This window comes from Bufo gargarizans, chromosome 2, assembly GCF_014858855.1.
Source record: "Bufo gargarizans isolate SCDJY-AF-19 chromosome 2, ASM1485885v1, whole genome shotgun sequence".
Classification (NCBI taxonomy): Eukaryota; Metazoa; Chordata; class Amphibia; order Anura; family Bufonidae; genus Bufo; species Bufo gargarizans.
Genome location: NC_058081.1, coordinates 606,952,597 through 606,975,735, shown reverse-complemented (window position 1 = coordinate 606,975,735; position 23,139 = coordinate 606,952,597). Strand labels below are relative to the sequence as shown.

At 45.6% G+C, this 23,139-nt stretch overlaps 1 protein-coding gene across 1 annotated transcript in view; it reads right to left on the bottom strand.

Moving 5' to 3' along the window:
* Positions 1 to 7,307: 7,307 nt before the first annotated feature.
* DDX25 (DEAD-box helicase 25) overlaps positions 7,308 to 23,139 on the bottom strand; it is a 90,605-nt gene continuing 74,773 nt past the window's right edge. Inside the window, exons 5-7 of the mRNA XM_044277579.1 lie at positions 8,799 to 9,036; positions 8,552 to 8,714; positions 7,308 to 7,516 (exon numbers count right to left, since the gene is read on the bottom strand). Coding sequence (XP_044133514.1) covers positions 7,308 to 7,516; positions 8,552 to 8,714; positions 8,799 to 9,036 — 610 coding nt within the window. The remainder of the gene's footprint in view (positions 7,517 to 8,551; positions 8,715 to 8,798; positions 9,037 to 23,139) is intronic.

Below are 23,139 nucleotides of genomic sequence, written 5' to 3'. Positions count from 1 at the left end.
ACATTATAAGGAGAATTATTACTACTGGGGGGGGGGGGGGTATTATGGTGGGCTTTATTACTCCCCCATGGTATAACCCCATATATCAGCACCAGCCTCTCTCTGCTCTGCTATCCCTCTGCCCCTTCTCCAAATCCTTATTATGAAATCTTTCTCATTAGGATAAAACACAACATCAGCTCCACCGAACCCCCGGCCAAAGTGTGAAAGTGGTGTCCGAGATCCCCAAGGGTCAAGTAACTAAGTATTCATGTGAAATATGTTTATGTTATACACATATAGCCTACACTGTGCCCCACAATGTACAGTATACCGCTACACTGTGCCACACAATATACAGTATACCGCTACACTGTGCCAAAGGAGTGGGGTTTACACAGGAGGAGGGAGGTGCGAAGCGCGCTGAGGGGGGCCCTTACAAATATTTGCTGTGGGGCCCAGTCACTTCTAGTTACACCCCTGTGCCCAGCCCATTTTTTTCTATGTAATTACTGTATACGCCATATGGAAAAACGGAACAGAAAAAAGGAATGGGGGAAAAAAAAAAAAAAAACCCTGAACGGATACGTGAAAAACAGACCTCAAAACACTGAAATAGCTATACGGTAGTGTGAAAGAGGCCTTACGAAGACCCTCCGGATGACAAAAAAAAGGGGTTCGGTACGCCGGAAGGCACTGGAGGCTGCCAAATAATAAATCAGAGCCCTGACAACGTCCAATGATGAACTCCCTTCCCTAAAGTGGGAAGGAGGGACATTGAAGGAAGAACAAATTTCTTCATTGATATGGAAGACAGACCACCTTCAGGAGAAGACGGAATGGACCGGAGAACTGCCTTATACTTGTGAAGAACCAGGAAGGGTACTCTGCAAAGAGCGCCGGCACCTCGGACACCCGTCTGATGGATGTGATGGCCACAAGAAAAAACTACCTTCCAGGACAGGAATCGGAGTAAGATTTCCAGCAGGGGCTCAAGGGGAGAAGTCTGTAGCACTAAGAGGACTATATTCAGATCCCAAGGAGGTAGAGGAGGACGGCACGGAGGAACTGTATGTGCTACTCCCTGAAGGAAGGCTTTCATGGCACCAGGGGAGCCAGAGGACGCTGGAAGCTGTGTCCCCTAGGATAGAAGCATCAACACCTGACCCATCAAGGAACTAAGGGCTAAACCAAGGTCAAACCCTGATTGTAGAAAAGATAGGACCGTGGGGAGAGAAAAAAAAAAAAACAGAGTGAGAGGATGTCCCGGCTTTCACAGAAGCCCAGGAAGGACCTCCAGGTTCTACAATAGATCCTGGACGATGCAGGCTTACTGGCCTGATTCATAGTGCGGATGACATCCGCCGAAAAACCTTCTCCAGAATTGCAGTTTCAATAGCCACGCCGTTAAACGAAAAGACCTGAAATGCTGATGTAAGACCGGACCCTGAGAAAGAAGGTAGTCTCTGAGTGGCAGTGACCAAGGGTTCTCCAGAAGGAGAACGAGGTCAGCGTACCACGCATGACGGGGCCAATCCGGAGCGATTAGGATTGTCGGAACGCCCTCCATTCTGATCTTCCATAGAACCCTGGGTAGGAGGGGGAGGGGAGAAAACATGTAAGGAGGGAGAACTCCTGTGAAAGAGATATCAGGGCGTCCTCACCGCAGGCTTCCGGATCTCTAGCCCAGGAGAGAAAGGTGGGAAACTTTCGAGTAGATACCATTAACACCCCTGGGACCAAAAGAAGGAATTCCTGTAGAGGAGGAATGTGGTGGGCGCCCCAGCCCACCAGACGGGACTGGAGTGCCACAAAACGAATACCGAGGGGAGAGATAGACTTAGGAGCTACCAAGGCTTGCAGGGTGGCCATGAACCATGAGCCAGAGGAGGACAAAAAGACAGGAGAAGAACAGACTAGGGTGCAGAGCAGGAGCAACTACTAAAGCTAGCGCCAGGGTAGGGCCCCTAACTGAGGGGGATGTTCCACTGCAGCAACTCCGAACTCAAGAATTAGCAAAAAAAAAGCTGCACCTGTGGAGAGTGCCAGCATAACCACTTTCCCAGAGGAGGAGGAGTGGTGGATAGAGAATGCAGAGTCGCTGGAACGTACTCACCATATTAGTGCAATGGTGTACACACTACGCATTGATGCGGACAATATCATGACCGACAGGAATGGTGGAGGCCCATGGAGATACGGGGTCTCTGGGACACAAGTGATGCTAAGCAACCCCCTGAAAAGACAGAGGATGAGCATGTCCAAAACCTGCGCCAAACCAAGGAAGGAATAGCCACCGTATCCACTGGCGGCACCCGTATACCACTAGAGTAAAGTACCGACTGTTGCCATGCCCCCTTGTGAAAGCAAAGGCACCTAGAGCCGTGGCGTAGTTGAATTGCAGCATCCCAAGATGTTTAGTTATTCCCCGCTAGTGGATCACTTGCGGAAGGGGGTTAATGCAACAGGAAGCACAGTTAGGTGCAACACTCCACCTATGGAAAGGGATAGCGCGACAGTCGGAACCGTATGCAATGGTAGTGCAATTACTCTACCTATGGAAGGTGGAATGCATACGGCAAGTACTTAAGCCAGTGGTAGGGAAAATACTCCACCTATTAAAGGGGGGTTAATGCCCACAGCAGGAACCAGTGCATATGGCGAGTCCTGTACCCCCTTGGGAGTGCAATTATTGCACCTAAGTAAGGGGGTAATGCCTACAGCACACAATGTAACCAGAGATAATGTCATCGCACCACCTATAGAAGGGGCTATTGCATACGGCAGGTACTGAACCCATTGGAGATGCAATTCCACCACCTACAGAAGGGGGAATGTATACGTCCAGTACTTAGTCCACCTATGGTAGGGGACAATGTATAAGGCAAGTACTGTATCCCAAAGTAGTGCATTTACTCCGCCCATGGAAGAGGGCAATGCATACGACAAGTACTGCTGGCCACCATAGACGCAATCCTGGGAGATTGCTTTAGATTCATGTCAGGTTCTGAATCAGCGATTCTCTCTCTCTGAGCGGTGCTCAGCTGGCTTCTGGGGGAGAGGACGCTGGAAAAGGGGCTTGGATGGGTGACCCTTCTGCTGGCGGGATGCAGGGGAGCGAGGCTGCCCTGGTCCACCTTGTCTTCTTGTGGGGGAGGAGGCAGAGTGGCGGACCAACGCTGGTGTGCTCCCCAGGGAGAACAGGGAGGCTAGACGACCACTGTTTCCCACCTGAAAGAAGGAAAAAAATAAAAAAAAAAATCTTCAGGCGCTACCCTGCAGAGGAGGTCTTGCCTCCTATTTACACTAGAAAAAACTGAAGCTCTCTCTCCAGGCTGGAGGGGGTATAGCTGCCAAGGGAGGAGCTAACAGCTTTATCTAGTGTCAACGCCTCCTAGAGGACATAGTTATACCCACGGTTCCTGTGTCATCCAATAAATATGGGCGAGAAATAAAAGTACACATAGCAGAACTATTGACAATAAATACATCCAAAATGACAAATATATAGAATCATGGTTGAAGGTGGAACAAATGGGCATTCAGGGCATTAACAGAGGGCACTGTGATAAGAGACTGACACCATGCAGTGCATACTTTCTGAAACTTTTGCTGGCCACCCCTGTTCTTAAATCTAACATTTTCAAGCACAGTCTGAATTGAGCAGAGGAGGGCACAAAAACGTTCTCCTCAAAATGATTCTATCATGGACCAAGAGATTCCCCTGCCTGATTTCCCACTTCAAAATATATTTGTTTAACCCCTTAAGGCTCAGAGTTTTTTTTTTGTGCGTTTTCGTTTTGTGCTTCCTGCCTTCCCAGAGCCATAACTTTTTTAATTTGTCTGTTCACATAGCCATCACCAAAGAAATTGCACAAAAATCTTTGCATAGTAAATATAAATAAACTTTATTGACAATAAATACATACATAAAGATAAAAAAAGGCAGCACAAAGGTGGAACACAAGGGAGAGGAATAGGACCCAAGGAGGGGCTGGGAGGTCAGCACACCAGGAATCAGGGAAAAATATATTAAGATAATCAGATGCTGGTCTCCAAGACACCTCAAGACAATAAGCCCCAAGCAATGGCAAATGGAGACAAGGCTGTTTATCCTCACATTTGTCTCCATTTGCCATTGCTTGGGGCTTATTGTCTTGAGGTGTCTTGGTGACCAGCATTTGATTATCTTCATATCTTTTTCCCTGATTATTGGTGTGCGGACTCTCTCCCTTGTGTTCCACCCTTGTGCTCCATTTTTTTATCTTTATGTATGTATTTTTACATTGTCAATAAAGTTTATTTATATTTACTATGCAAAGATTTTTTTGCAATTTCTTTGGTGATAGTTAAGGCTCCTTGTGGGTCCATTTTTTTCTGTCCAGTAACAATTTGGTAGCCTGTTCACATAGCCATATGAGGACTTGAGTTTTGCGGGACAAGTTGTACTTTCCAACACCACCATTTAATAAAAAATTCCAAATGGGGTGAAATGGAAAAAAAAACGAACAAAAAAAAATAATATTCCTCCATAGTTTTACATGTTTTTTATTTTTATTTACGACGTTCGATGTGCGATAAAACGGTTACTTTTATTCTGCAGGTCAGTACAAATCTGGCGATACCTTATATGTATAGTTTTCCTTTGCGTTTTTCTCTGTAAACAATTATGTATATGGAGCTGTATGGGGGCTCATTTTTTGCAAGGCGATCTGAACTTTTCATTCATATCATTTCGGGGTTGTGTACGACCATCACAATTTTTTTTTTTTTTTTAGAGAATGAAGCGACCAAAAACAGCGAATCAGCCATTTGGAAGCTTTTTTTTCCTTTTTGCTGTTTGCCATATGAGGAATACTGTATTTTTCACCCTATAAGACGCCCATAAGACGCACCTAGGTTTTAGAGAAGGAAAATAAGAAAAAAATTGTAACCAAGAGGTGTGCTTTTGGTGGGTTTTGAACTAATGGTGGTCTGAGGATGAGGCACTGTTATGGGGGCATCTAGAGATGAGGCACTGTTATGGGGGCATCTGGGGATGAGGCATGACACGGCTATGGGGGGCACCTGTGGATGACACATAGCATCTTATGCTATGTGTCACCCACAGATTCTCCCCCCCCCCCCACCCCAATAACAGTGTCCCTGTGTAGTGAATGACCCCCAATACAGGGGGTGGGCATCTTGTTTTGTAAAGGCTGTGGGGCCCAATGCAGTCACTATTCTACTACACCGAGCCCCGCTCATTGTAGTAATCATATAGGCAATGTTAAACTGTAAATTCATTCATCGAGGCTGTAGTAGTCTACCTACTACTAACTTCCATAGCAGGCAGGAGGCCGGGCGGGAGCCGGCAGCGTAACTCACTAAGTCACACGCCTGCTCCGCCTGCTTCATTCATAAAGTGGGAGCGGCAGCAATGCATCAATGTAAAATTGCAGCATTCGCCCCATAAGACACAGTGCTATTTTTTTTTTACTATGGGCATTTTCGCACATTGTGACACCCATGATGTGCATTTTTTTATTTTTATTTAGGGAAAAGGGGGGTGTTTTGAATTTTTATGTTTTTTTATTTATTTTACACTTTTTTATAGTTCCCATAGGGAACTATAACAATCAATCTGATTGTTCTCATAGATTCCAATGCACTTGCATTGGAATCTATGATGATTTTACTAGTTTCCTATGGAGCCCTATTACATTCATAAAGACAGGGGCTGCTGCATACACGCTCCAGCTCCTCTGATTGCCACACAGGGGAGACTGAGCGCAACCGAAAGTGCGCACTTTCGGTTTCAGCGCGCTCAGATGCCGAGGATTGACCATGGCATCTGAGGGGTTAAATGTTCACAATCGGCATTACTGCCGGTTTCGGACATTAGCCGTGGGTGTCTGATAGAAGCAAACGGCCACCCACAACGGGTAGGAGCGGGCGCCATCTTTAAACCCCCGCCCAGCGCCGTACATGTACAGTACTGGGCGTGAAAGGGTTAAGAAAGAACACCTTCCTATCACTCTTCTGCTTAAGGTAAATGCTACTTTAGCCACGGCAGTATGTTCTCCTCTGTGGGTTGTGAAGTAAATCGAATCTCCAGAGCCTCGCATAGAGATGCCAACTTCTCCTCTCTATGTTAGGACTTTTTTTTTTTTTATTATATAGGAAATCGATTTTAAACACCCTTCAAGTACGCCATTAATGTTTCACATTAGGTTCGGCATCATGTCCATCCAAAAAGTTTTGTAATTGATCACGGATGCAGTCAGCAGGACCAAACAAAGAAAATCCAAAAGGATGAAAACACATCTTAATATGCCAAAATTAAGAGGTCTTACTTGTATAGGCAGAATCAAGAAAGCATGATCGGATACCCCCAGGGGGGGCCCATAGGAAACATATTGGACTGATAAATAGAGGACGAGAGTACCATAGTCGATACGTGATAATGCTCCTCTTGATGGTGTGAAGCACGAATATTTACTCACAGTGGGGTGCTATTCCCTCCACACACTGACCCAGCCCATCTCTTAAATCTATGCAATTGAGAATGTCCGGTCTGGGGAGGAAGGAGGAAAGGAAGGGGGGGGGGGGGTGCAAGGTCCCCAGTCTAAAAGAATCGGTCCATTCCAGGAAATAAAGTCATATTGAGATCTCCCATGCAGATCAGCCTCACACCAGGGTATGTTAAGGCGGTTTAACACTGCCCGAATATCGGGAACAAATTCTGGTCTCCTCCCACCTCACTGAACAATGAATGAATAAGGAAACACCCTGTGAGAATGAAGTACAACAGAAATGCTTCACCCTTTGGATCCATGGTTTCGCCAATCCAGTGATGTCCAGGGTTAAATGACCTTCTTGCAAATAGATAATCTGCGAGGTATACGTATGAGTATGGGAAAACAGTGCCATTTCCTAGGATCCCTGAGATCCCCTATATTCCATGACAATACATTTATGGACGCCATATTAGCCACAGATGCCCTAGGTTTCTTCATCTTCCCTACAAGGGATATGCCAAGCACTAATGAAAGTTCTAAGCACCCCTGCCCAGATATGCCCAGCTCCACATTTTTCTACTGGGACGTATAAAATAATATTGTAGTTTATTAAAATCATTAGCTTTCTGTGTATTTACTTTCATAGGAATTTAGGAAAGTTTATATTTTTTAATCAAATTAAATGTTGTCCTACCAGTCTAAAGCCCATTTGTCAAGAACAGTGATAACTAGCTCTGCTGTGGAGTTGGAGCTGGGTTGGAGTCAGACGTTTGGTTTACCAACTGCACAGCCCTGACAAACTCATTTACATTCACCAGCAGCGTTCTGCTACAATGAGGACTGCTTACCAAAATGCTCCTCGAGGTCACGCAAAATGTGCATGAAGCACTTCTCCACAAGATTGACTGCCACGCCTTTCTTACCAAACCTGCCAGTGCGGCCAATTCGATGGAGGTATGTCTCATAGTCAGTCAGGCCTTCTGCAGTCACAGGCAGGTCAAAGTTGATAACAATCGACACTTGTTCTACATCAATTCCTGGAGGGACAAAAAGTATAACTCATCCCAAAAATAAAACACATACTCCACTTCTCATTGGACAATAAAAGCTATACAAAGTCTTGGAATAACCAAAGCCAAATATGAATCCCCACATCTGAAGATGGACCTTAACCAAGCACTGCAATATAACTGTTTTATAGCCCATTCACAATTTTGCAGGCTTCAGATCCGACATATCATAAGTATGCCCGACATATCATAAGTATGCCCGACATATCATAAGTATGCCCGACATATCATAAGTATGTTCAGTGTCAGCAGAGAGAATACATTACCGATTTGCTTTCTAGCATGTAACTTGGTACAGGATAAGTAATGCAATTAGAGATGAGCCAATTTAATATTTTAAAATTCATTTACTGGTAAAAGGTGAATTACGTTATGGATTCCGTTACCACGGACCATAACGCAATTCTACGAAAGAATGTCTTAGAGGCATTTCGTTATTGATTCCGTCATAATAGAAGTCTATAGGCTGCATAACTGATCCGTCCAGTTTCCATTATGTAGTGGAACGAATAACCGGAAATTCGCTCATCTCTAAATGCAATATATATATATATATATATACATACACACACAGTGATTCCACCAGCAGAATAGTGATTGCAGCTCTGGAATATAATACAGGATGCAAATCAGGATCCGCACAGGATAATTAATGTATTTACACAGTGACTCCACCAGCAGAATAGTGAGTGCAGCTCTGGAGTATAAGGGTCAGTTATGCATATACAAGGTTATGCATATTTAAGGTGACTCCATCAGCAGAATAGTGAGTGTAGCACTGGAGTATAATCCAGGCTGTACCTCAAAGTGATGTATTTACAAAGTTTTATATCAATACATCAGTCATATCTTACAAATGTCAAACAAGTGGAACATTCATCACCGTTGGCTGAAATGCCTGTATAGCTGTAGGAGAACAAATTGCCCACCTGTGGATTTGTCCATACCCATGCAGGGAATATACTAAACTAAAAATGTAAAAAAGAAAAAAAAATTGCTTGCCTCGGGCACAGACATTAGTTGTGATAAGAACTTTCTCCTTCCCATCTCTGAATCTTTGGATAATATTGGCTCTCTCTATCACGGTCAGTTCTCCACTCAGCAAAGCCACCACATGTCCATCATTTGTCATTTCTTGGAACAGCCAGTTGACTGTTTTACGAGTCTATTAAAATAAAATTATATTGTTATAGAAGGAAACTATGCACATTTCAAGGAATGTTGTACGTGGTCTGAGCTGTCACTATACCTGACAGAAGATAATTGCTTGAGCAATTGTGATTGACCCATACATATTTGTTAGGGCCTTGTATTTTGCTTCCCTATGTTCACAAAAATCATAAAACTGTCGAATATTCTTCAGAGTCAGCTCTTCCTTCTTTAATTTTATGATGTTTGGATCTGGAACAATCCTCTCTGCAAAACACCAGACCGTATCCTCAAAAGTGGCAGAGAACAGAAGCATCTGGCAGTCTGGCGGCATTGCCCTGTGGATGACACCAATAGTAAGAGCATCTCCAAGCATGCAGGATTCTACACATTTAGGGCTCATGCACACGGCAGTTCCGCAATACACAGGCACTGGCCGTGTGCATCCCGCATCACAGATCGCGGACCCATTCCCTTTAATGGGTCCGCAATCCAGGAGATGCAGAAAGGAGGCACGGATCGGAAGCCCATGCAAGCACTACGTAGTGCTTCCGTGGGTTTACTATACGCGTCTCCGCACCGCAAAAAAGTAGTGCATGCACTACTTTTTTGCGGTGTGGACTGTCGGATGCGGATCTCATTCAAGTGAACGGGTCCGTGATCCGCATGCAGCTGCCCCACTGTCTGTGCCCGTGCAAATTGCGGTCAACAGCAAAGGCACGGAGGCATTACGTTCGTGGGCATGAGCCCTTAGGCTGCACCATGAAGGGGAAAACCGTATTCAGGAGAAATAAAAACAGGTGGTCAAAGGTCAAACTAGAAAGACACTGAAAATTGTAAGGTATTTCTTATACAAAGACATCATTCAGACTAAAAAATCTTGTACCGTGTTCTGGGCAGTATCAGACGAGATTTTAAAACATGCTGAAATTCTCTGCACAGACATCCATCATACATGTATGGTAAATGCTGGGTCTTTAACCCCTTCAAGACCAATCCTATTTTCCTTCCTGCATTCCAAGAGCAATAACTTTTAAAATTTTCAGTTCAAATAGACATTTGAGGGCTTGTTTTTTTGCAGGACAAGTTGTATTTTTAAATGGCACCTAATTTATCAGGTCTGGAAAAAACTTTTTGTGGTGTGAAACTATATTCCGTCAAGATTCTTTTGACATTACCGTGTTTACTGTGCACTATAAATGACATACCATCCTTATTCTGCAGGGCAATACAATTATGGCGATACCAGATTTGTATAGTTTTTGTTTTACTACTTGTTTTTTGCAGAACGGACTGTAGTTTTTATAGGTACAATTTTTGCAGTATGTACGACTTCTTGATCTGTTATTCCGTTTCTTGGGGGAAGGGGGGGGGGGGGGAGTAAACAAGGTGACAAAAATGGCGAAACGTGTTTTTTCCCCCGTTATGGCATACACTGCACACGAAAATTATTTTTATATTTCAATAGCGCAGACATTTTTCATACAGGGTGATACCTAATGTTTATTTTTTATAGTTTATTTTTAATATGTAAAATTGGGAAAGGTGGCGATTTACATTTGTAATATTTGTAGTTTTTTTTTCTACTTTTTACATAAAAACATTTTGAATACAAACGCAGGCTGCGGGTGACTGCCATATCCCAAACCCAGCCTCTATGACTGAGTGCTGCGATCCACCGCAATTAACCCCTCAGGTGCCGCAGTCAGAGGCTGGGTGCAGGGTATGGGATATGGCCGACACCTGTGTTTGTATTCAGGCATAAACTATATCCATTGGGGGCGCAGTGGCCACAGCCCCTCCCCTCCTCCTCCCTGCCATCAGTCCATTGGTGGCAGCAGTGGCACAAGGGGGAAGGTACTGCCTCCTTCTTCCCTGTGCTGCTGAGAAGAATATGGAACGTGCTGAGTGCAGTGCGTACCACGTCGGTGCAACTCGCGTGTGTCTGCTGGATGAAAGCCCTTTCTTCTTAAAGAGGCAGAACAGCAGAGAGTCTAGGCGCAAATGGTGACAAGACTACAAAGTCTTGTCGCCATTTTGCATTTCTAAGTCGCATTGGCGACCATCACCATCTGGAGCCCTGTAGACCCTGGTATCTTTTGATTGATGTAAAAAATAAAAAGCAGACATCATATATTACACAACAATCTCTTTCTAACAAGGATGTGTAAAACATACCCAACAGTCAAAGCAAACAATACCTGCATGTATTACAGTCTGATATGTATGGCAATATATGTAGGACAAAACGGTAAAAGGTGGGGTGGCATCATCACTGGCTATATACACACCTATGGGTAAGACAACTATGCTTTATTAACAACTGATGTCACGACTGGGGATATTGTTTTTCTATATGTGGTCTTTGGACAATACCTTAGTTGCATTTGCCTGGTAATATATTTGTTTCCTTGACAGTGTTACACAATTACCCTTTGTTGCTCATCTATCATTGTTAAGTATACATGCTAGATTTTCCCATACTGGAATCATAGTTGCCAGTGATGATGCTTTTTCCGCTACTCATCCTTGATTTATGAAATCATGTAATCACCAATAAAGATTGCTGTTCTTTTTTGAAAACTTTGGGTACACATGATGGTTCAATCTTTTATATAGGTTTTTGTAGTAAGCTCTTTCTAGCTAAGCCAGAACCTGCCCTGTAACTCACATGCATCCAGAGAGCTCACCATTCACTGCTCCAATTACTCTGCTAGATTATCTTCATCCTGTCAGCTCTGGAAAGGTGTCCTTTCTGCTGCAGCTCTCTCCCTGTAAGAGTCCATTGTCCATTCACACGTTCATATATGTTTTGCGGATTCACAAAACACAGGACACCGGCAATGTGCGTTCCACATTTTGCGGACCACACATCGCCGGCACTCATAAAAAAATGTATTTTCTTGTCCGCAATTAGGAGCAGAAGTGAGATTCCTACTAGGACTTGGTAAGAGACACAAAATTATATTTTATTTTATTAAGACTAATTGGATAATGTGGGTGAAATTATACCATCTAGATTGGTGAATAAATACATAAATGAATTGATCATCTTCATATTGAGATGTAGTCTTAGGATATTGTGAGGCTTCATTCTACCTGCAGAAGAATCAAGACTCATAATTTATCAGAGCATTAAATGATTGCCTATATACTGTATATTGATAGCACATTCTAGCATTGTAATGCTTTATATCAACGCTGAATATAGTCATTTGTATGCATCAGTGTTTACTTATTTAGGTTTATAACCTTGTGGCCAATAAATCTGCATATTTTTATAATTATTAATGTCATCTCATCAAAAAAATGTATTATCTGAGGAAATAGTCAGACTCAGATGTGAATTGTATCTATTTGTTTGTCTACAATTCACCAGGTCATGATTTCAAGAATTTGACAAAAAAAATGTATGGTTAATTATTTTATGACCATAATTAATAATTCTTAATTTAATTATTACCGCCCGACACTTGGTCTTGCCTATATAATCCAATGGACAAGAGCACTTGGCGAGATACACTATTTATGGCCCGTGGAGGCAGATGTGAATCTGTTGGTTACTATGGCCTGATCACAGGCGACACATTTTATACATTTAAACATCCTTTTCGAACTCCGTGACAGCTAGGTGGTAGGCTGCTGTAGAGGCTGAAAATTACTTTTCACTAGTCTATCCCTAAGGCTACATGCTTTCTTATAGACGATTTTGGGGTATGGGCCAATGACTGCTTTCAAATCCGGATCATCGCATAGAATATTCCAGTATTTACTGATGATCCATCTTACATCAACATGTGCACTGTCATAAAGACCAATGATTCTGATGCTATTCGTTTTTTGGGATTAGTAATTCCTCATTTTTAGAATTACAAGTGAATTCAAATGCCATCCTCAGAATTTTATCTAGATATCCCCTCAAGAAATCTGTGACATAAATCGCTGGCATGCTCCTTAACCTCTTACGGACACAAGGCGTACCTGTACGCCCTGATGTCCGAATCCTTAAGGACACAAGGCATACAGGTATACCCTGTGTATTTCCGTTCACCGCCGCGCGGCGGGCATGGTCGGAACAGAGTGCCTGCTGAAATCATTCAGCAGGCATTCTGTGACAATGCCGAGGCGGGTCCTGTGACAAACCCCCCCCCCCCACCCCACCTATTCGGCGATTGCCGCAAACCACAGGTCAATTCAGACCTGCGGTTTGCTGCATTTCCGGGTCATTCGGGTCTCCGGTGACCTGATAGCCCAGAATAGGATGGTTATCGGTGGTGTGATAATCACCATCCTTAGATCCTGAGAGGTGGCAGTGACATCACCTCTCAGGATCGCATTCTATTCACTGGGCGGGCGTTAACTTTCCCCAGCTCTGCTCTCCTTCTCCACATTGCTTCCGTAGAGAGAGGAGAGAGGAGCCCGTCCGTCCATCACTGAGCCCAGCACCCCCACGTGAGCCACCAAAGTTTGCAGGGACAAGGTTAGATTAGGCAGGGACACTGAGGGATAGTTTTAGGGGAAAAAAATTTAAGATTACACTTACCGATAATCACTTTTCCATAAGCCCATGACAGCACCCTTGAGAGACCGCCTCCATCCAAGACAGGAAACAGGAACTTTCGTGGAGAGCTCATAATGAGGAGCATGGCCCCAAGACCACTAGTTAACTGCAAGAACTTATCCTCGAACACACTCTTACATATTTTATATTATTATAATTTTATTTTTTTCTATCTTATTTTTAATATATATATATATATACACACATACACACACACACATATACATATACACATATACATATACACACACACATAGGGTGGGAATAAATCCTGGGTGCTGTCATGGGCTTATGGAAAAGTGATTGCCGGTAAGTGTAATCTTAAGTTTCCCTTACGCCCATGACAGCACCCTTGAGAGACGACTAGAATAGAAATCCCTTTTCTTAGGGGGGAGGGGGACTACTGCCTGGAGGACTTTCCTACCGAAAGCTAGTTGTTCTCTGGCGCCTAGGTCTAATCTGTAGTGACGAAAGAAGGTGCAGGGTGACTGCCATGTGGCTGCTCTACAAATCTGTTCTAAGGTAGCGTCAGCCCTTTCTGCCCAAGTGGTGGAATGAGCACAAAAACCCTTTGGGGGGAGTCTTTCCAGCTGAAGAATAGGCCAAAGTAATGGCGCTCACAATCCATCTGGAAAGGGTTTTAGTAGAGGCTGGGAGACCCTTATTTGTCCCACTAAATTGAATGAACAGCTTTGAGGTTTTCCTCCACTGACTAGTAACCTCCAGTTAATAAGATAGGCATCGCTTTACATCCAGGCAATGGAGCTTTTCCTCCTTTTCATTCCTCAGACTTTGACACAGAGAAGGAAGGATAACGTCCTGAGTTCTATGGAACATAGAAACCACTTTCGGTAAGAATTAAGGGTCTGGCTTAATAAGCACCCTGTCATCTAGGATGTTAGTGTAAGGTGGCGAAGAAGAGAAAGCCGAGATTTCGCCGACCCTCCTGGCTGAGGTGATTGCCACAAGGAAAGCGGTTTTGAAGGACAAGACTTTTATGGGTAATTCTTGTAGTGGCTCAAAAGGAGGCTCCGTGAGACTAGTGAAAACCAAGTTGAGGTCCCAGGGGGGGACTGAAGGACCAGATATAGGTCTAAGTCTGCTGATGGCTTTAAAAAATCTTCGGACCCAGGGGTGGTTAGCGATGGGGGAATCAAAGAAGGCACTTAGAGCAGATACCTGCACCTTAAGAGTACTCGGCCTCAGATTCTCTTCATGACCGGCTTGCAGAAAATCTAAGATCTTACACATAGGTGGGGGATTTAAAGGATTCACCGGATCCTTGGCAAACTTCTGGAAGGTGTTCCAAATTCAGAGATAAATGGAAGAGGTGATCTCCTTTCTGCAGGATAGCAAAGTAGAAACTTCTTTCTTGGAGAGTCCCTACTTTCTAGGATTTCCCCCTCAAGAGCCATGCTGTTAAGTGTAACTGCCTCACGCTCGGATGGTTGACAGGTCCTTGAGACAGAAGGTCTTGCCTCTCCGGGAGAATCCAAGGGTCTGTCAGGGATAGCTTCCTCAACCAGGTGAACCAGGTTCTTCTGGGCCAGAATGGAGCAATTAGGATCACTGTCGTTCGTTCTTGTCTCAACTTTTGGAGGAATCTTGGAAGAAGTCTCAACGGAGGAAAGGCGTAGGTAGAAGAGCTGGTTCGGCCAATGGAGGGAGAAGGCATCTATTCCCGCTGGTGAATCTCTCGCACTGAGGGAAAAGAAAAAACAACATTTTCTGTTTTCTCTGGTAGCAAATAAGTCCAGATGTGGGCGACCCCAAAGTTGAATTATTTGATCGAAGACCATTTGATTCAGACACCATTCCCCCTGGTCTAGTGTGTTTCTGCTTAAGAAATCTGCCACCTTGTTTTCCGTACCCCTTAGATCATGGATGTCAAACTCATGGCCCTCCAGATGTTGCAAAACTACAACTCCCATCTATCCCTGATAGCTGTAGTATGCCCAGGCATGATGGGAGTTGTAGTTTTGCAACAGCTGGAGGGCCATGAGTTTGACATCCCTGCCTTAGATGTACTGCCGTAAGGGACGGAACACAAGGAATAAGGGAAAAAATGTCCGTTGCCAACTGCATAAGATTTTCTTATTTGGTTCCGACTGTGGCGTTGTCTGAAAAAACTTTTATAGCATTTCTCTGAAGTAGTGGAAGAAACTCTTTTAAAAGGCAAGAAAAACCACTCAGTTTCCTCATGTTTTGAGTCTAGACTCTGCTCTCTTTTCCAAACGCCTTGCCTTAAGTACCCTTGGCAACAGGCCCCCCACCAAAAGGACTTGCGTTGGTGGTAAGGGTAACAAAAATTCTGTTGGTTCCAAGGGAGCCCCCGGGACAGGTTTACAGCATTCAGCCACCAGCAAAGAGACTGAATCACCTGGGGGGGCGAGTGTGAGGGGTGTATCTAATGGGCAGAGGGTACCCTGCCATTCCTTCAGGATTTGCCACTGCAGGGGTCTGGAGTGAAGTTGGCTCCAGCTGACCGCTGGTATAGTGGAAGTCATTCTGCCCAAGACCGCCATTGCTTGTCTGATAGTAGGGTTTTTTGTAGACATTAGAGACTGAACCCCCTGTATTAATCTCTGAATCTTGTCTTGGGGGAGGATAGAGTAGATTTTTCGAGGCCAGAATCATTCCAAGAAAGACACGAACTTGGGAAGGTATTAGATGTGATTTTTTTCCAATTTATTTGCCAGCCGAGATCCTCTAGGATCTGCACTACTTCTTTGAGGTGTAACTCGAGAAGGAATTCCGACTCCGCTACTACCAAAAGATAGTCTAGGTAAGGAATTACTAGAATGTCTTTCTCTTATATGAGCCATGACTTCTGCCATGACTTTCGTGAATAGTCTGGGAGTCTGAGAAATCCCAAAGGGAAGGGCTGTACAGGGAGTGCAGAATTATTAGGCAAATAAGTATTTTGACCACATCATCCTCTTTATGCATGTTGTCTTACTCCAAGCTGTATAGGCTCGAAAGCCTACTACCAATTAAGCATATTAGGTGATGTGCATCTCTGTAATGAGAAGGGGTGTGGTCTAATGACATCAACACCCTATATCAGGTGTGCATAATTATTAGGCAACTTCCTTTCCTTTGGCAAAATGGGTCAAAAGAAGGACTTGACAGGCTCAGAAAAGTCAAAAATAGTGAGATATCTTGCAGAGGGATGCAGCACTCTTAAAATTGCAAAGCTTCTAAAGCGTGATCATCGAACAATCAAGCGTTTCATTCAAAATAGTCAACAGGGTTGCAAGAAGCGTGTGGAAAAACCAAGGAGCAAAATAACTGCCCATGAACTGAGAAAAGTCAAGCGTGCAGCTGCCAAGATGCCACTTGCCACCAGTTTGGCCATATTTCAGAGCTGCAACATCACTGCAGTGCCCAAAAGCACAAGGTGTGCAATACTCAGAGACATGGCCAAGGTAAGAAAGGCTGAAAGACGACCACCACTGAACAAGACACACAAGCTGAAACGTCAAGACTGGGCCAAGAAATATCTCAAGACTGATTTTTCTAAGGTTTTATGGACTGATGAAATGAGAGTAAGTCTTGATGGGCCAGATGGATGGGCCCGTGGCTGGATTGGTAAAGGGCAGAGAGCTCCAGTCCGACTCAGACGCCAGCAAGGTGGAGGTGGAGTACTGGTTTGGGCTGGTATCATCAAAGATGAGCTTGTGGGGCCTTTTCGGGTTGAGGATGGAGTCAAGCTCAACTCCCAGTCCTACTGCCAGTTTCTGGAAGACACCTTCTTCAAGCAGTGGTACAGGAAGAAGTCTGCATCCTTCAAGAAAAACATGATTTTCATGCAGGACAATGCTCCATCACACGCGTCCAAGTACTCCACAGCGTGGCTGGCAAGAAAGGGTATAAAAGAAGAAAATCTAATGACATGGCCTCCTTGTTCACCTGATCTGAACCCCATTGAGAACCTGTGGTCCATCATCAAATGTGAGATTTACAAGGAGGGAACAGTACACCTCTCTGAACAGTGTCTGGGAGGCTGTGGTTGCTGCTGCACGCAATGTTGATGGTGAACAGATCAAAAAACTGACAGAATCCATGGATCCCTGGAGACAGGGAATCTTTTTTTATTGCCTGAAGCCTTATCCAAAAGGTTGTCTAACGCTGGGTTCACACCTGAGCGTTTTACAGCGCGTTCCTACGCGCTGTAAAACGCACAACAGGCAAGAACCAATGATTCCCTATGGGAATGGTTCTCACCTGGGCGTTTTACAGCGCGTACGATCGCGCTGTAAAACGCCCGACGCTGAAACAAGTGCTTGAGCTTTTTTTTGGGCGTTTGTCGCGCGTTCCCGCACATAGAAATTCGGGAACGCGCGACAATGTGTGCACCCCTGTCTCTGTATGCGCGATTGTAAACGCCCGTACAATCGCGCATACAGAGCGCTCGTTTCAGAACGCTCAGGTCTGAACCCAGCGTAAGACAGACCCAAAAAGATAATCGCCCTGACAAGGAATTGCGCAAAGCTTATTTTTGATCCAGTGTCTCCTGACCACCCTTTGAGCCAATTAGCTCGCCTGGCTGAATTAGAAAGTGCAGCTGACCTAGTGCTTAATTTCAATGCATCTGCTGAGGCGTCAGAAATAAAGTCTACCGCTTATAATTACCGCTAATAATTGATCTCTCTGGGTTTTTATTCTGAATGTAAGACTCTAATTCTTCTAGCCATAACTTTAGCAACCTAGTAGTGGATGTGGCTGCAATATTCGGTTTAAAAGCTTGAGCTGAGGTCTCGCAAACCTTTTTTTAGGTAAACTTCTGTTCGCTTATCCATAGGGTCTTTAAACGGTAGAGTCCTCAAACGGTAGAGACGATTTTTTTGAGATCTTTGCAACAGGTGCATCCAACTTAGGAGGCCTGTCCCAATTAACTGAGTCCGCCTCATCAAAAGGATACTTCCTTTTCACATTTTTAGGGACAAAAAAATGTATCAGGTTTTTTCCATTCCTTCTGTATCAAAATTTTTATATTCTCATTCACTGGAAAAACTCTGGATTTTTTCTGTCCTAGGTCGCCAAACATGATATCCTGAACGGATTTCGGGTCCCTAAATTAGTCTACCTTCATGGTAGCACGGACTGCTTTTAGTAAAGCTTCCGTATACTCCGGGGAAAAAAGTGGTCTGCCAGTGGATTCCTCATCCTGGGACGAGTCTGACAGGATCTGAGTCAGATTTATTAGCCATGCCTGATCTGGTTCCAAGGGAGCTCGAGGCTCTTTTTGAAATCTTTCAAGGAATCAGAGACCTCTGTCTTCACCATCTCCCTAACACTCTGCAGAAGGGATGGGGACTCTTCCTCCACTAGCTTCTCAATGCAACATTGACATAGCATTTTTGACCAAGAGGGTGCAAGTTTCTTTTTACAGACGGCACATTCTTTCCCTCTGGTTTTTGAGACCGCCTTTCTAGGCCCCTCTTTTATAGTCTAAAAGGCAAGACAAAGGGAAAGTAAATTTAGCATGACTAAAGGAAAAAAAGTGATGGGGGAATGATCCCCCTTACCCCACCAGGAGTACCGGTCTGCTCTCATGACCCTCCTGCTGATCGGCACGTTGGGCACTCTCCTCCTCCATGATGCAGTGGGATAGAGTGATTCCACAGGATCCAAAATCCGGCTTCCTATAAGGCTGGCTGGGCTGCTGCTGACAGTGCGCCTCCTGTGGGTCAAAATTCCCTCGGCCGGGTCCTGCTGGAGCCATCTGCGGCCATAAGTAGGGAATCTACTTCCTACTTCCAGAACGCACGCTGCGTGCGTTCCAAATACCTGAAGTCTCGCAGCCGAGATCCGGATCTTGCTTGGCTCACGAGATTTTGTTCCCCTGCGAAGCGTGGTGAGGAGGGAGGCCCCGGCCCGTCTGAACACCGTCAGGAAGGACCGGCGTGCCAGACGCACCTCCCAGTGCGACCGGGACTGCAGAGTAGCGGCAGCGCGGCAAAACCGGGACCCCAGCAGCTAGCACCAGACTTCCGCCGGCGGCTCCTAGAGGAGACTTACGCCGGAACAGGTAACCCCACTCCAAACAATTCTCAGGGGCCCTGCAGCCTAAAGCTTTCTTGCTCTCCACGAACCGTCCTCTGTCTAGGACAGGAAACAGGAACTGGTGGTCTTGGGGCCATGCTCCTCCTTATGAGCTCTCCACGAAGGTTCCTGTTTCCTGTCCTGTCTGGGGTCCACAGCACACTCAGCTATGCGACTCTAGACCCCCAGGGGTGCTGCAGCTTGAAGCCGCCGCCCCCCCCCCCACACACACACTTATTGGGGCGCAAGCGCTTTTTAAATAAGATACTTTTTTTGTGTGCGTGTGCTGACTGTGGCCGGCGCTCTTAGCGCATCGCCCACCCCACTGCTGATCAGAGTTTGAATTTTTTTTTTGTTTTATAATTTTTTTTTCTGTTAGGTTTAGGGTGGGTTAGGGTAGTGAACGTGAACACCCGTCCCCCCACACACACACACACACACACACACACACACACACACACACACACACACACACACACACACACACACCCCCCCCCCCCCTATGGCCCGCCAGATGCTCTCAGCAGAGGAGGAATATGCCCTGCTTGCCTCAGACTCAAGAGCCCCAGTGAGGACGAGGATGACCCCACTTTCCTCTTGTCATCCGCGTCGTCATCATCTAGTGATAAGCCCCCAGGGCGGCGGAGACACAAGTATGAGCCGCCCTGGGGCTCGAACTAGTTTTCCGGCCCAAAAGATAAGTCCACCTGAGCCCCCTACCGGTGAACTTGTCTGGTGTACCCCAGAGGATCTTGAGCCCGTGATTCCTGACTTTGTTGGCCAACCAGGAATCCAGATTCACACAGTGGGCTTCACTGAATATGCCTTTTTTAAAAATTTTCAGTGACCACTTTGTGTATCTGATGGTGGAGCAAACAAACTTGTTCACCCAACAGTTCATTGCTCAACACCCGGGCTCCTTTTTGGCTAGGTTCGGTGGCTGGACCCCGGTCAGTGCAGCCGAGAGGAAGACATTTTGGGGCCTCGTGCTGCACATGGACCTAGTCAAAAAAAAAACAAAAAAAAAAAAAAAAAAAAAAAACAGACCCCACTCTACGGTATGGTCATGACACGTTCCCGTTTTGAGGCCATTCCGAAATGCCTGCATTATTCAGATAAATGCGGCATGTCCCAATTTTGGGAGGTCTATGTACCTGGAAGGGAGGTCGCTGTTGAGGAGTCTCTCATTGCTTTCAAAGGGAGACTCATTTTCCGCCAGTATGTTCCCTCTAAGCAGGCAAGGTATGGCGTGAAGCTGTACAAACTTTGTGAGAGTACCTCAGGGTACACTTACAAGTTTCGTGTGTACGAGGGGAGAGATTCCTGTATTCAACCCCCAGAATGTCCCCCCACTCTGGGTGTTAGCGGGAAACTTGTGTGGGCCCTTATGCACCCACTGCTAGATAAGGGTTACCACCTGTACGTGGCTAACTTTTATACTAGTATCCCCTTGTTCCAGTCCCTTGCCGCCATATCCACGTAAGCTTGTGGGACCGTGCAGAAAAATCAACGCGGCCTCCCTACCCACCCCCTCCAGGTACCTATCCCCAGGGGTGAGACCCGTGCCCTTACCAGTGGAAACCTGTTGCTGGTCAGTTATAAGGATAAGAGGGATGTCTTTTTACTGTCCAAAATTCACGGTAACTGCGACACCCCTGAATGGCTTTCAGACTTTGGAGACAAAAACAAAAAAATGTCTTCAAAAATATTTTGTAAAACTAAAATAAAGAAAAAAGAAAAAAAGTATACATATTAGGTATCACCGCGTCCGTAAGAACCTGAACTATAAAAATACCACATGACCTAACCCCTCAGAATTTCTTCCACAAGAATTAATGGAAAATGGAGGGGAAATTTCCCCCAAAAATTTTTGTGCATATTTTCCATTTTAACCACCTCCGGACCGCCTAACGCAGGACCGCGTTCCGGAGACGGCTCACTCAGGCACAGTCACGCATCTATGTGTCATCTCGCGAGATTACGCTCACAGTCGGCCCGCGCATGCGCATCGCAGGCCCGCAAAGGTTAAAGGACAAGTTTGTCATCAGCCTGCCAGCCAATGATAGTCGCTGGCAGGCTGATGATTTTCAAAAAAACTAATCAGAAGCCAGTTAACACATTATATTTATAAATATAATGTGTTAAATGGCTGCTGTGCTCCTCTGCTGGTCCTTTTTGTCGGTTGGTTTCAGCAGAGGAGCACAGATCACAGTGAGTACACAAGACACAACACTTAGCCCCCAGATCACCCCCCATCACCCTAATTAACCCCTTGATCACCCCTGTCAATCGCCTAGTGAAAGGGAAAAAAAGTGATCAGTGTAAACTGTCACTTTTCTTTCACTGGTATTGACTGATAGTTTTGGCCCCTTGGTTAGGTAGTTAGTGATCATTTAGCGCCCAGCCCACCGCACTCACTGATTCGCTGATTAGCATATCGCTAAGGCTACTTTCACACTAGCGTTCGGGTGTCCGCTTGTGAGCTCCGTTTGAAGGGGCTCACAAGCGGCCCCGAACGCATCCGTCCAACCCTAATGCATTCTGAGTGGACGCGGATCCGCTCAGAATGCATCAGTCTGGCAGCGTTCAGCCTCCGCTCCGCTCAGCAGGCGGACACCTGAACGCTGCTTGCAGCGTTCGGGTGTCCGCCTGGCCGTGCGGAGGCAAGCGGATCCGTCCAGACTTACAATGTAAGTCAATGGGGACGGATCCATTTGAAGATGACACAATATGGCTCAATCTTCAAACGGATCCGTCCCCCATTGACTTTCAATGTAAAAAGTCTGGACGGATCCGTTTAGGCTACTTTCACACTTAGAATTTTTTTTACAATATAATGCAGACGGATCCGCTCTGAAAGCAAGTGTGAAAGTAGCCTAATCAGCATTTGTACTTTTATAGTATCTGTAAGTGATCAGAACTGATCACAGTCAGATCTATAATAGTATTAGTGTCACCTTAGCTCGCCCTCCACCCAAAACGCAGTGTTTGCCCGATCAGGCCTGATCGGTCGCCCACACGTGCGTTCACCCACGCCCGCCCCGCCGCAGTGACAACATTTTTTTTATTTTTTTGATCACTGCACAATCACTTTACAAGCTCTGCGGCGATAAAAAAAAAAAATCTGTGTTCATATTTTTTTTATCAATCACAGCGGCCTCCGGTACTTCGCTAGCCTCCCATTTGTAAGACAGGCTTGCTTTTTTTCTTGGGTAGTCTCAGGGAATACCCCCTAAATTTAGTAGTCCAAATGGCAAATAAGGGGTATTCTTCTGAAGAGGTCTACAGGCTTCTGACCCAGTCAGATGAGGAATGGGAACCCTCATCTGACGAATCCAGCGGGTCAGAATATGAACCTGTAGAAAGCAGTGGCAGTCTGACCCAAAGTTCGGACGAGGAGGTTAAGGTCTCTGATAGCACCAGGCGTACCTGGCCCCGTGTTGCTAGACCATAGGTTGCGCAGGATCCGCTTCAAGGGCAGCAGAGTGGGGCTGGCGCTGTCTGATTACGTGGTGAGGCATACACCAGCAGCACAGCCCATCCTGGACCTAGTACCAGCACTGCCGTACAACATCGGTGAAGTGGCGCGCACCAGAAGGGCGGTTGAAGCTGGTACGGTGGCACGTGCAGTAGTTCCCCTGTCGCAGCCACCGCACAGACAGGCCCGTAGAGCCCCTAGAGTCCCTGAGGTGTTGGCAAACCCTGATTGGCAGCCCCCAACTTCAGCCGCACCAGTTGTTCCCCCTTTCACCGCCCAGTCTGGAGTTCAGGTTGAGACAGCTCAGATCGATTCGGCACTGGGGTTTTTTGAGCTGTTCTTGACTGCGGAGCT